The sequence below is a fragment of the Lolium rigidum genome, chromosome 6 (assembly GCF_022539505.1).
Source record: "Lolium rigidum isolate FL_2022 chromosome 6, APGP_CSIRO_Lrig_0.1, whole genome shotgun sequence".
Lineage (NCBI taxonomy): Eukaryota > Viridiplantae > Streptophyta > Magnoliopsida > Poales > Poaceae > Lolium > Lolium rigidum.
This window is the reverse complement of record NC_061513.1, coordinates 335,334,937-335,347,865: the sequence shown is the minus strand read 5'-3', so window position 1 is coordinate 335,347,865 and position 12,929 is coordinate 335,334,937. Positions and strand designations below refer to the sequence as shown.

Here is a 12,929-nt window from a genome sequence, read left to right as displayed (position 1 = left end):
TATATATTGTTGGATTATTGGATCGAATGGAGGTGAGCATACAAACATGTGAATGGATGCAATACTCCCTTCGTATTGTGGAATGTCTCAAGATTTTTTCTGAAAAAAATCTAGATACGTTCACTGAGTAGATTCACTCATTTCTCGTATCCCCAACCTTATGTGTTATTTATTAATTGTCGTAAATTCGAATATATCTGTACATAAAATGTGTATAGATATATTCAAATTAACAATATGAGAGAGTAGGTAAATTTCTCACAAGCTCAATGGTCGGTGAATCAGACTCACTATGATGGTAGTGGACTTCACAATTATGGTTCTGTTTGGAAATATCATACAAGTTATTTTCCATTGTGTTCAGGAGACGCACACCGTACCGGTTTTGGCATATATTACCTAGCCCTAGGAGTGCAGATTTGGTGCAACAGAGTACCCGATTTTTAAAATATTTTAAAATAACATTTTTCTGTTTTAAAAATCGTCAAATTAATTCGCGAATAGATACACATGTCCTAAATACTCGCCCTAAGTTTCAATAAATTTCTACCGTAAGTTTGACACAGCTCATGTTTAAAAAGAAAAATAAGCAGAGTTAAAAAAATATAAAATGTGTTTTTATACGTAGAAAAGACTAAGTCATAACCCGCCCCTTGGTAATCCTCTGGTCCACTAAAGCAAAGCAGTATACATAATTTTCTTGCAGCAGCAGCCGTAGCGGCAGGTGCACGGGACCGGCACCGCCTGTAGCGTAGCGTGTCCACGATTAGTTGTCTGTCTCACCATTTCCCGTTTCCCTTCCTCGACTCCTCCTCGTCTCCACTCTTCTTCTCTTCCTCTTCCAGTGGTTTCCTCCCCAAATCTCTTCCCTTCGCTGCCGGTCTCGTCGCCGTCCTCTGCTCCCCCTCCCTCCCTCCATCCGTCGCGATTCGTCGCGCCTACGGCGACGGGGAACTGCCGGCGCGGATCAGTTTCCTTTCTTTGCCGGTAAGGTACCCTATCCCAGCCTGATTGGATCATTTGGATGGGTTGGTGCGGGGGTTCGTCTCGCGATTCCCTTGTTCCGTTGCCGTGTGGCGGTGGCTGAGTAATCCCCGTTGAGGCAGCTGCCGATTTGCTTGTCTGTTCGCTGCGTGGTAGGTAGGTAGGTACCCTGCTAATCAGTCCGTCCATGTCTTGGTTAGCTGCTATGCTGCTTCTTCAGTGCGGAGACCGATCTTTGCTGACCAGAAGCGCGACCGCAGCTGGTTTTCTTTGAATTTCTAGGGGTTTGACTGCCTGAATCCTCGTTCCCCATTTTAACCAGTGTTCTTGTGGGGTCCATGCCCTCCAGCCGAGGGAGGAAGTGCGGTTCTTAGGGCTGAAACATGGTAGAGATATCTGTGTTTAGAAGGAAGCCGTCTCAGCGTGTTTATGCAAGGGTTATGAATAGCCCAATACTACTGTTTTTTCTTTGAATTACTCTTTTAGAGTACATTTAAAACTTCAAAGAGTAGTATTAAGAGTTCAGAACGGCAAGAAGTAGCTCGAAATGATATGTTGTTGCTGGAAGCCGCAGTGCTCCAGCTACCCACCTGGGTTTAGAACCTGGGAAGCACCCCTGACTTTTTAAGCTGGTGTTTGGAATTTTAGACGTGCTACCTGCTAATTAAAGCTTTTCTGATTGCCACGGAAGAATATAATTTCAATTGCTCACAACATTTGTTCCTACCGCTACGCTCGTATGTGTGTTTGAACTTTGAACAAAAGTTATAATTTTTCTGCTCGATGCAGCAAGGTGACCATTCTGACAAACTTGCAGGTTGTTGTGCGAAGCTGCATACTTTTATGTTCTATTCTTGGGACCAAATTTGTTGAGCTGATTCCAGCTAGGAGGAACCTAGAGCAGTTTGGTGTTAAGCTTGCTGGTCCCATCTTTCCTGACCAGCTCTAGGATAAATGGGAGAAGGTAAATACTTATCCAAATCTGTATATATCTTCTGAGTTGAACTTAAGTTTCTGTCTGCCGCTAGGTCGCTTAAGTTATGCAGGAAATATACAACTGCAGCTCAAAATACGCAAAACCCTTAGTCTCAGAATTGTTGCATAGTACCAAACTATGTTATGCCATTGCAAAAAAAAAAATAGAGAACTATTTTCCAGCAACTCCTTTTTACACGATGTTCTCATGCAGGGTAGCATTTTAGTGTATAAACATCAGCAATATATAACGTAGTTAGAATTCAGAATTTATTGTCCGACTCCGTCTTTTAGGACTTTAGCATGATCCTATGCGCGTTATCTTAATTTTGTTTATAAGATTACTTCTTAATCTAATTCACACTTGGCATTATGCAGCAAGCTCGGATGAAATTTGCCATTGTCAGGATTGCCTTGGCAAGTACAGCCTACTCAGAGATGAAGAGAACCCGCACTTGGCAAAGTTTGAGAGACGGCTTCCTTGCTTTGGTTGTGGAATAGGATGGTCCTCGTAAGAATCCTTTACCATTTACGAGACTTCAGTTGAAATTTTTAAATCCTGGATCTGGCAGTATCAAAAATTTCTGGGTGCAGGTTTCTTTTAGGTTTCCTGTGTCCATTGCTTTGGTACTATGCAACGACTCTGTACTTCTGCAATTACTATAAGAGGGATCCTCGAGAGCGCCCGGGTCTTGCTGCCTCTGCTATTGCGGTTGGTTTTCCTTCCACAGTAAACCCTACAGTAATTAATGTTTTTTTGAAAAGAGACAATTCATATGTATTAAGTAGTGTAAAGATGATTTATATCTAGTTACATGAATCCATTTTGAAAAAATCTAGTTACATGAGTCAAAAGAGTTTTCCTGTAGAAAGCCATTGTTCATGCATGTGAACCATCATGCAACCTGATAGCAGATGTGTTGACAGTTGCGGAACCAGATTGATACCCTACTCTATCAAACTGCACATACTTGAAAAGGAGCCTCACTTTTAGTTTTTATTCTGCCATTGTTTCCTTGAGGAAACTTCAATGCTAGATTGCAAACCTGCAACTCTGCGCAGTCATTAACAGTTTTTTCCGCTAACAAACTTGCTCAGATAGGTTTGTCATAGCGAGTGTTCTTCCTAATGCTTCAATTACTACAGTTCTCATGCTGGCGACCCAGCAGTAATTTATTTTTTTTTTTTGAACAGAAGAAGGGTCCAGGAGGACCCAGATTCACATTATATTATGATGATAATCTCCAGTACAGCTTACAACTGGAACAAACATAATCTGGAAATTACAACCCAGTCCAGGTAAACTGTAAGGAGGACCCCTAGACAAACATAGGAAACGCGATCCAGTCCCTAAGCACTTCCTCGGAAGATTCACCGCACCGAAGCCGGGGACGAACCACTTGGTTCGATGCAGCTGCCTCCACCGCGCAACCATAGCGAGACAAGATCTCGCCGGATGATGTAGAGGCCTCTCCTTGGAAGCCAAACTGCCTCCCGTAGGCACATCGGCCGGGAGGAAAACAATGAGCCGGAGAAGAACCGTCGCTCGAAGAGACCGCCTTTCGGTCAGAAGATCCAGCTGCTTGGCGAAGACCGACCATCGACCACCGAGAAGTGGGCGTCGTAGCTCCACTAGCAAGGCAACTGGTATTAAGCTCCGGGACCTGGATAAAGCAAGAGAAGACCAGGGCCCCCCAAACTCCTCTTCCTCCTCCCTTCCTCCTCCACCACGGAGATCTGAGAGAGAGCAAGAACGAGGAGAGAGATCCACCAGATTCGAGCTTATTTTGGGAAGCGCCGTCGATGACCTTCCTGGCAGCAACCAGCACCTCGCTGCAGCCACTAGCAAGATCACCAGCGCAAGCCACCGGACGCCGCTCGCCCACGCCGGCCGCACGCTCCCCATCGGCATCAAGCCGAAACACGGCATCACGCCAAACTCCCAACAGGAAAAGCATAGCCTATTACTACTATATACAAGGAAGCACCGGGCGCCTCCCCCATCTCTACTCCGACCGGCTATGCCGATGGAGCATCTCCGGGATCGGGCCGGGCAGCGAAGGTTGAAGACGACTCTCAAACCACGGTCCTGAGATGAAAGGATAAGGCTTTCCACCGGCAACTGGCCTCCCCAGCAGTAATTTACAGTTTTTGTTTCCTGCCCTGATGAGGTTGCTGAAATACTATGGTTACAGCGAGTTCTCTTAAATCTTTATTTTTTGTGTACCTGCAGGCGGGCTTCTTCACAACTGTGTCTGTTATTACCATCTCCATCGTTCTGATAATCCGGGCATCCGAGTGATTTCTATGGCATGGAGAACATAGCTGAGGACCCTTGTTGTTTATCGGAAGACGAGGTGTTCAGGAGGCGACTTGTAATGCTGGAGATACATAGCATAGCAGATCGTTTTAGTCCATTATGTAATCGTGCATGTACAAGTTATCCATCGTCGGGCTTCATCTGCCGATTGTTGTCTACCAGTGTCGTTGTACAATGTTATTCAGAGGGTGGGAACAAATGACTATTTCATCATATAGCATGCAAATCAAGAGGCCACAGGTGACTGGTCAAATCCCACAAATTACAGAGAAATTGCCCATTCAGTTGGTGGTCGCTGGGACTGAAATTACGGTCGGCATCATCAAGGGAAACAGAATGATACGCAGATACGCTAGACTCTGCATTCCCTGGTTGTTCTTCCGTTGTAGCAGTACCCTCTGAACTTGTTGTATTTTTTTTTGAAACAGAGGCAAAAACTTTGCCTCATCTATTAATTAAGAAGAAGGTCTTCAGTTTTTAGGAGAAAATCGAGCGAAAAACTACAATAATTTGGCCAAGCCCACATCAAGAGCACACCCACAAGAGAACAATATCAAAAAGAAAACAACCTCTAAACAACTAGAACCGACAACCTAAGACATGACAATCCAAAATGAGTCACCCAAAATGAGTCCATCACTTAAGCAGCTTTTCAAACTTCTCTTGTGATGGCTCTCCTCCTTATCCTGCTGATTGATACCTTCTTAAGAGACTTCTCCACCTTCTTGATAATGTCCTCTGAGGCTTTACCTGCCAAGACGTAGGCAATTTCCTTGCCATAACCAAGGCTAGCGGCCTCCAAACTAGCGGGCAAACCATAAAGCTTCTTTGCAAAAAGAACATCTAAACTAGGAATCAACACTACCTCTAAGGTCCAAAGAGGCGAGGGACTGGCAAGACTCCGACTGGCCGCCTCCAAGGTCCCAAAAAAGCATAACACCAGTGAAAGCACCGCAGGAGAATCACCACGTAACTCATGTCGCTCTGGCGTGATCTGAAGCACCGGAGCCAAGGTCTCCTCTATGCCCTCACTCTTAGAGGCAGTCGACACACAACAAGTTGCGGCGACTGACAGGGGCAGCCACGAGGAGATAAACAACTGTAGAGATATATTCTTTCTCAATCATAGATAACTTCTCCTCAACGGAGCCAAGTGGAAGTAAAATCTGCGCGTCAATTCTACTCGCCGGGTGTGGCGTGTGGCAGTATTTTTCGTTGCAATACCATGTTGTTGAGATACATATCCTTGTATATCCGGATGTGTATCTTATGTAGTTATGTATAGCGATACATATCTTTGTATTTATTATTGCGCCCGCCTCCTTCCTTGTATAGTCGAGGACGTGGCCTATATATGTAACGCCATATGCGTCCAATCAATATATTGTGAGTTGCATCCCTTTCTACATGGTATCAGACACCTACCGTTCGTAACCTAGCCGCCGCGCCCCCTCTCCCCGCGTGCGCCGCCCCACCCTCCAACCCTAGCGCCGCCGCCCTTGTGCCGCCGCCGCGTGTGCTCCTCCTCACGCCGTGCCGCCGTCGCGCCTCCGTCCCCAACCCCGCGCGCGCGTCGTCATGTCGTCGGTCTCCAACGGCAGCAACCCCTTCGCCTACAACCCATGGATGGGGGTCATCCACGCCTACAACATGCCGGTGCCGCGCCCGCTGACTCACCAGACGCACTTCACCGCGACCCCGCCCTACGCCCCGGCCTTCACCGCCACGCCGCCGTCCTACGCCCCGGCCTACCACGCCGCGCCCGCACCTGGCTCTTACGCCGGTGGCGGCAACTGGTTTATGGACACGGGTGCCTCGTCTCACATGGCCGCTGATACGCGTACAACACGCATCCATTGGGAACCCCAAGAGGAAGGTGTGATGCGTACATCGGCAAGTTTTCCCTCAGTAAGAAACCAAGGTTTATCGAACCAGTAGGAGCCAAGAAGCACGTTGAAGGTTGATGGCGGCGAAGTGTAGTGCGGCGCAACACCGGGGATTCCGGCGCCAACGTGGAACCCGCACAACACAACCAAATTACTTTGCCCCAATGTGACAGTGAGGTTGTCAATCTCACCGGCTTGCTGTAACAAAGGATTAGATGTATAGTGTGGATGATGATGTTTGCAGAAAACAGTAGAATGAGTATTGCAGTAGATTGTATTCGATGTAAAGAATGGACCGGGGTCCACAGTTCACTAGTGGTGTCTCTCCCATAAGATAAATAGCATGTTGGGTGAACAAATTACAGTTGGGCAATTGACAAATAAAGAGGGCATGACCATGCACATACATGTTATGATGAGTAGTGTGAGATTTAATTGGGCATTACGACAAAGTACATAGACCGCTATCCAACATGCATCTATGCCTAAAAAGTCCACCTTCAGAGTTATCATCCGAACCCCTCCGGTATTAAGTTGCAAACAACGGACAATTGCATTAAGTATGGTGCGTAATGTAATCAACAAATACATCCTTAGACATAGCATTGATGTTTTATCCCTAGTGGCAACAACACATCCACAACATTAGAACTTTCTGTCACTGTCCCAGATTTAATGGAGGCATGAACCCACTATCGAGCATAAATACTCCCTCTTGGAGTTACAAATAACGACTTGGCCAGAGCCTCTACTAATAACGGAGAGCATGCAAGATCATAAACAACACATAGATGATAGATTGATAATCAACATAGCATAGTATTCCATATTCATCGGATCCCAACAAACGCAACATGTAGCATTACAAATAGATGACCTTGATCATGTTAGGCAGCTCACAAGATCGAACGATGATAGCACAATTAGGAGAAGACGACCATCTAGCTACTGCTATGGACCCATAGTCCAGAGGTGAACTACTCACACATCACTCCGGAGGCGACCATGGCGGTGAAGAGTCCTCCGGGAGATGATTCCCCTCTCCGGCGGGGTGCCGGAGGCGATCTCCTGAATCCCCCGAGATGGGATTGGCGGCGGCGGCGTCTCTGGAAGGTTTTCCGTATCGTGGCTCTCGGTACTGGGGTATCCGCGACGAAGACTTTAAGTAGGCGGAAGGGCAGAGTCGGAGGGCTGACGAGGGGGCCACACGCTAGGGCCACGCGGGCCCCCCTTGGGCCGCGCCGCCCTAGTGTGGCGGCGCCTCGTCGCCCCTCTTCGTTTCCCTTTCGGTCTTCTGGAAGCTTCGTGGAAAAATAAGCCCCTGGGCGTTGATTTCGTCCAATTCCGAGAATATTTCCTTACTAGGATTTCTGAACCAAAAACAGCAGAAAACAGCAACTGGCTCTTCGGCATCTTGTTAATAGGTTAGTGCCGGAAAATGCATAAATATGACATAAAGTATGTATAAAACATGTGTGTATCATCATAAAACAAGCATGGAACATAAGAAATTATCGATACGTTGGAGACGTATCAACATCCCCAAGCTTAGTTCCTACTCGTCCCGAGTAGGTAAACGATAACAAAGATAATTTCGAAGTGACATGCTATCATAATCTTGATCAATACTATTGTAAGCACATGTAATGAATGCAGCGATTCGAAGCAATGGTAAATACAATGAGTAAATAATTGAATCATATAGCAAAGACTTTTCATGAATAGTACTTTCAAGGCAAGCATCAATAAGTCTTGCATAAGAGTTAACTCATAAAGCAATAAATTCAAAGTAAAGGTATTGAAGCAACACAAAGGAAGATTAAGTTTCAGCGGTTGCTTTCAACTTGTAACATGTATATCTCATGGATAGTTGTCAACATAAAGTAATATAATAAGTGCAATATGAAAGTATGTAGGAATCAATGCACAGTTAACACAAGTGTTTGCTTCTAAGACAGAAAGAAGTAGGTAAACTGACTCAACATAAAAGTAAAAGAATGGTCCCTTCGCAGAGGGAAGCATGGATTGCTATATTTGTGCTAGAGCTTTTATTTTGAAAACAAGAAACAATTTTGTCAACGGTAGTAATAAAGCATATGTATTATGTAAATTATATCCTACAAGTTGCAAGCCTCATGCATAGATTACCAATAGTGCCCACACCTTGTCCTAATTAGCTCGGATTTACATGGATTATCATCGCAATACATATGTTTTAACCAAGTATCACAAAGGGGTACCTCTATGCTGCCTGTACAAAGGTCTAAGGAGAAAGCTCGCATTGGATTTCTCGCTTTTGATTATTCTCAACTTAGACATCCATACCGGGACAACATAGACAACAGATAATGGACTCCTCTTTTATGCATAGGCATTCAACAACAAATAATATTCTCATAAGAGATTGAGGATTGTTGTCCAAAACTGAAACTTCCACCATGGATCATGGCTTTAGTTAGCGGCGCAATGCTCTTCTCTAACAATATGCATACTCAAACCATTCAACTCATGATAAATCACCCTTACTTCAGACAAGACGAACATGCATAGCAACTCACATGATATTCAACAAAGAATAGTTGATGGCGTCCCCAGGAACATGGTTATCGCTCAACAAGCAACTTAATAAGAAATAAGATACATAAGTACATATTCAATACCACAATAGTTTTTAGGCTATTTGTCCCATGAGCTATATATTGCAAAGACAAAGAATGGAATTTTAAAGGTAGCACTCAAGCAATTTACTTTGGAATGGCGGAGAAATACCATGTAGTAGGTAGGTATGGTGGACACAAGTGGCATAGTTTTTGGCTCAAGGATTTGGATGCACGAGAAGTAATCCCTCTCAATACAAGGCTTAGGCTAGCAAGGTTATTTGAAACAAACACAAGTATGAACCGGTACAGCAAAACTCACATAAAAACATCTTGCAAGCATTATAAGACTCTACACCGTCTTCCTTGTTGTTCAACCCTTACTAGAAAATATTTAGACCTTAGAGAGACCAATCATGCAAACTAAATTTTAGCAAGCTCTATGTATTTCTTCACTAATAAGTGCAAAGTATATGATGCAAGAGCTTAAACATGAGCACAACAATTGCCAAGTATCACATTACTCAAGACATTATACCAATTACCACATGTAGCATTTCCCATTTCCAACCATATAACAATTAACGAAGCAGTTTCAACCTTCGCCATGAACATTATGAGTAAAGCTAAGGACATATTTGTCCATATGCAACAGCGGAGCGTGTCTCTCTCCCACACAATGAATGCTAGGATCCAACTTTATTCAAACAAAACAAAAACAAAAACATACAGACGCTCCAAGTAAAGCACATAAGATGTGATGGAATAAAAATATAGTTTCACTAGAGGAACCTGATAATGTTGTCGATGAAGAAGGGGATGCCCAAGGGCATCCCCAAGCTTAGATGCTTGAGTCTTCTTGAAATATGCAGGGATGAACCACGGGGGCATCCCCAAGCTTAGAGCTTTCACTCTCCTTGATCATATTGTATCATCCTCCTCTCTTGATCCTTGAAAACTTCCTCCACACCAAACTCAAAACAACTCATTAGAGGGTTAGTGCATAATCAAAATTCACATGTTCAGAGGTGACATAATCATTCTTAACACTTCTGGACATTGCGCAAATCTACTGAAAGTTAATGGAATAAAGAAATCCATCAAGCATAGCAAAACAGGCAATGCGAAATAAATGGCAGAATCTGTCAAAACAGAACAGTCCGTAAAGACGAATTTTTTAGGTGCACCAGACTTGCTCAAATTAAAATGCTCAAATTTAATGAAAGTTGCGTACATATCTGAGGATCACTCACGTAAATTGGCAGATTTTTCTGAGTTAGCTACAGAGACTACTGCTCAAATTCGTGACACAAAGAAATCTGTTTCTGCGCAGTAATCCAAATCTTGTATGAACCTTACTATCAAAGACTTTACTTGGCGCAACAATGCAATAAAATAAAGATAAGGAGAGGTTGCTACAGTAGTAACAACTTCCAAGACTCAAATATAAAACAAAAGTACTGCAATAAAATCATGGGTTGTCTCCCATAAGCGCTTTTCTTTAACGCCTTTCAGCTAGACGCAGAAAGTGTGCATCAAGTATTATCAAGAGATGAAGCATTAGCATTTTTACTAGGGGCTTTACGCCTACCCTTCTTACTCTTTGGTTTAGGTAATATATGACCACATCCCGGTATAGAGGAATTTAGAGTGCCTTTCCCCACATCTATGGTGGCTCCCAAGAGTTTCAGCAGGGATCTTCCAAGTGTGATTTGTCCTGTCCCTACACATTCAATAACGAGATAATTAGTGGATACCGTTCTTCCAAGAAGGGTTGTGAATACTCCTTCAGCTATTCCCTTAGGAATTATAACAGAGTTATCCGTAAGAGTTATTCCTTCTCCACCTTCAGTAAGTCCCTAAAGTGTCAAAGATTCATAAATACTTTCAGGCATAAGGCAAAATTCAGTCATAATATCACAACGGGCATTAAATTTTTTACCATCAATAGTGACTTTAATAGTAGGGTCCCACATTGAAGGTTCAGAGTTTATTGGAACATAATCAAAATGCTCACGAATCCGACCATACCCTTTTAAGCAAGATACACTTGTCTCAAGAGTGTTCAATCTATTATAAATACTAACAAGAGATGGATCAAAATTATTAGCGGAGCTAGATGATGTAACCAAATTTTTTATGGCATTAAAAGCTTGATCCCCATCACAGTGAAGGAAATCTCCTCCCACTACAGCATCTAAGGCATATCTATAACGAAGAATGAGCCCAAAATAAAAATTACTAAGAAGCAAACTTAGTGTCATTTTAGGTTCAGTTTTACTATAAGAATAAAAAATTCTAGACCAGGCTTCTTTAAAACTCTCCTCACCCGCTTGTTTAAAAGTAAAGATCGATTCCTCAGGTGATAGAGTAGCAACTACGGGACTAGTCATGATAACAAAAATAAGGTAAATGCAAGTAACTAATTTTTTGTGTGTTTTTTTTAATATGGAGAACAAGACAGTAAATAAAGTAAAGCTAGCAACTAATTTTTTTTGTATTTTGATATAGTGCAGCAAACAAAGAAGTAAATAAAATAAGCAAGACAAAAACAAAATAAAGAGATTGGAAGTGGAGACTCCCCTTGCAGCGTGTCTTGATCTCCCCGGCAACGGCGCCAGAAAAAGTGCTTGATACGCGTACATCACGCGTCCGTTGGGAACCCCAAGAGGAAGGTGTGATGCGTACAGCGGCAAGTTTTCCCTCAGTAAGAAACCAAGGTTTATCGAACCAGTAGGAGCCAAGAAGCACATTGAAGGTTGATGGCGGCGAAGTGTAGTGCGGCGCAACACCAGGGATTCCGGCGCCAACGTGGAACCTGCACAACACAACCAAATTACTTTGCCCCAACGTTACAGTGAGGTTGTCAATCTCACCGGCTTGCTGTAACAAAGGATTAGATGTATAGTGTGGATGATGATGTTTGCGAGAAAACGAGTAGAACGAGTATTGCGATAGATTGTATTCGATGTAAAGAATGGACCGGGGTCCACAGTTCACTAGTGGTGTCTCTCCCATAAGATAAATAGCATGTTGGGTGAACAAATTACAGTTGGGCAATTGACAAATAAAGAGGGCATGACCATGCACATACATGTTATGATGAGTAGTGTGAGATTTAATTGGGCATTACGACAAAGTACATAGACCGCTATCCAGCCATGCATCTATGCCTAAAAAGTCCACCTTCGAGGTTATCATCCGAACCCCTCCAAGTATTAAGTTGCAAACAACAGACAATTGCATTAAGTATGGTGCGTAATGTAATCAACAAATACATCCTTAGACATAGCATTGATGTTTTATCCCTAGTGGCAACAACACATCCACAACCTTAGAACTTTCTGTCACTGTCCCAGATTTAATGGAGGCATGGATCCACTATCGAGCATAAATACTCCCTCTTGGAGTTACAAGTAACGACTTGGCTGGAGCCTCTACTAATAACGGAGAGCATGCAAGATCATAAACAACACATAGATGATAGATTGATAATCAACATAGCATAGTATTCCATATTCATCGGATCCCAACAAACGCAACATGTAGCATTACAAATAGATGATCTTGATCATGTTAGGCAGCTCACAAGATCGAACGATGATAGCACAATTAGGAGAAGACGACCATCTAGCTACTGCTATGGACCCATAGTCCAGGGGTGAACTACTCACACATCACTCCGGAGGCGACCATGGCGGTGAAGAGTCCTCCGGGAGATGATTCCCCTCTCCGGCGGGGTGCCGGAGGCGATCTCCTGAATCCCCCGAGATGGGATTGGCGGCGGCGGCGTCTCTGGAAGGTTTTCCGTATCGTGGCTCTCGGTACTGGGGTATCCGCGACGAAGACTTTAAGTAGGCGGAAGGGCGGAGTCGGAGGGCTGACGAGGGGGGCACACGCTAGGGCCGCGCCGCCCTAGTGTGGCGGCGCCTCGTCGCCCCTCTTCGTTTCCCTTTCGGTCTTCTGGAAGCTTCGTGGAAAAATAAGCCCCTGGGCGTTGATTTCGTCCAATTCCGAGAATATTTCCTTACTAGGATTTCTGAAACCAAAAACAGCAGAAAACAACAACTGGCTCTTCGGCATCTTGTTAATAGGTTAGTGCCGGAAAATGCATAAATATGACATAAAGTATGTATAAAACATGTGTGTATCATCATAAAACAAGCA

At 43.9% G+C, this 12,929-nt stretch overlaps 1 protein-coding gene across 1 annotated transcript; it reads left to right on the top strand.

Annotated features, from left to right (window-relative positions):
* Window positions 1-723: 723 nt before the first annotated feature.
* Window positions 724-4,541, top strand: LOC124667694. The gene is made up of 5 exons (XM_047204948.1): window positions 724-987; window positions 1,802-1,948; window positions 2,338-2,470; window positions 2,554-2,671; window positions 4,193-4,541. The coding sequence occupies exons 2-5, from the start codon at window positions 1,939-1,941 to the stop codon at window positions 4,259-4,261; spliced, it is 330 nt and encodes a 109-aa protein (XP_047060904.1). The 5' UTR covers window positions 724-987; window positions 1,802-1,938; the 3' UTR covers window positions 4,262-4,541.
* The last annotated feature ends 8,388 nt before the right edge of the window (window positions 4,542-12,929 follow it).

Coding starts and splice junctions, on each gene's coding strand:
- LOC124667694 (XM_047204948.1), top strand. Junction 2,471..2,553: donor TGTGGAATAGGATGGTCCTC/GTAAGAATCCTT, acceptor TTCTGGGTGCAG/GTTTCTTTTAGGTTTCCTGT. Junction 2,672..4,192: donor TTGCTGCCTCTGCTATTGCG/GTTGGTTTTCCT, acceptor GTGTACCTGCAG/GCGGGCTTCTTCACAACTGT.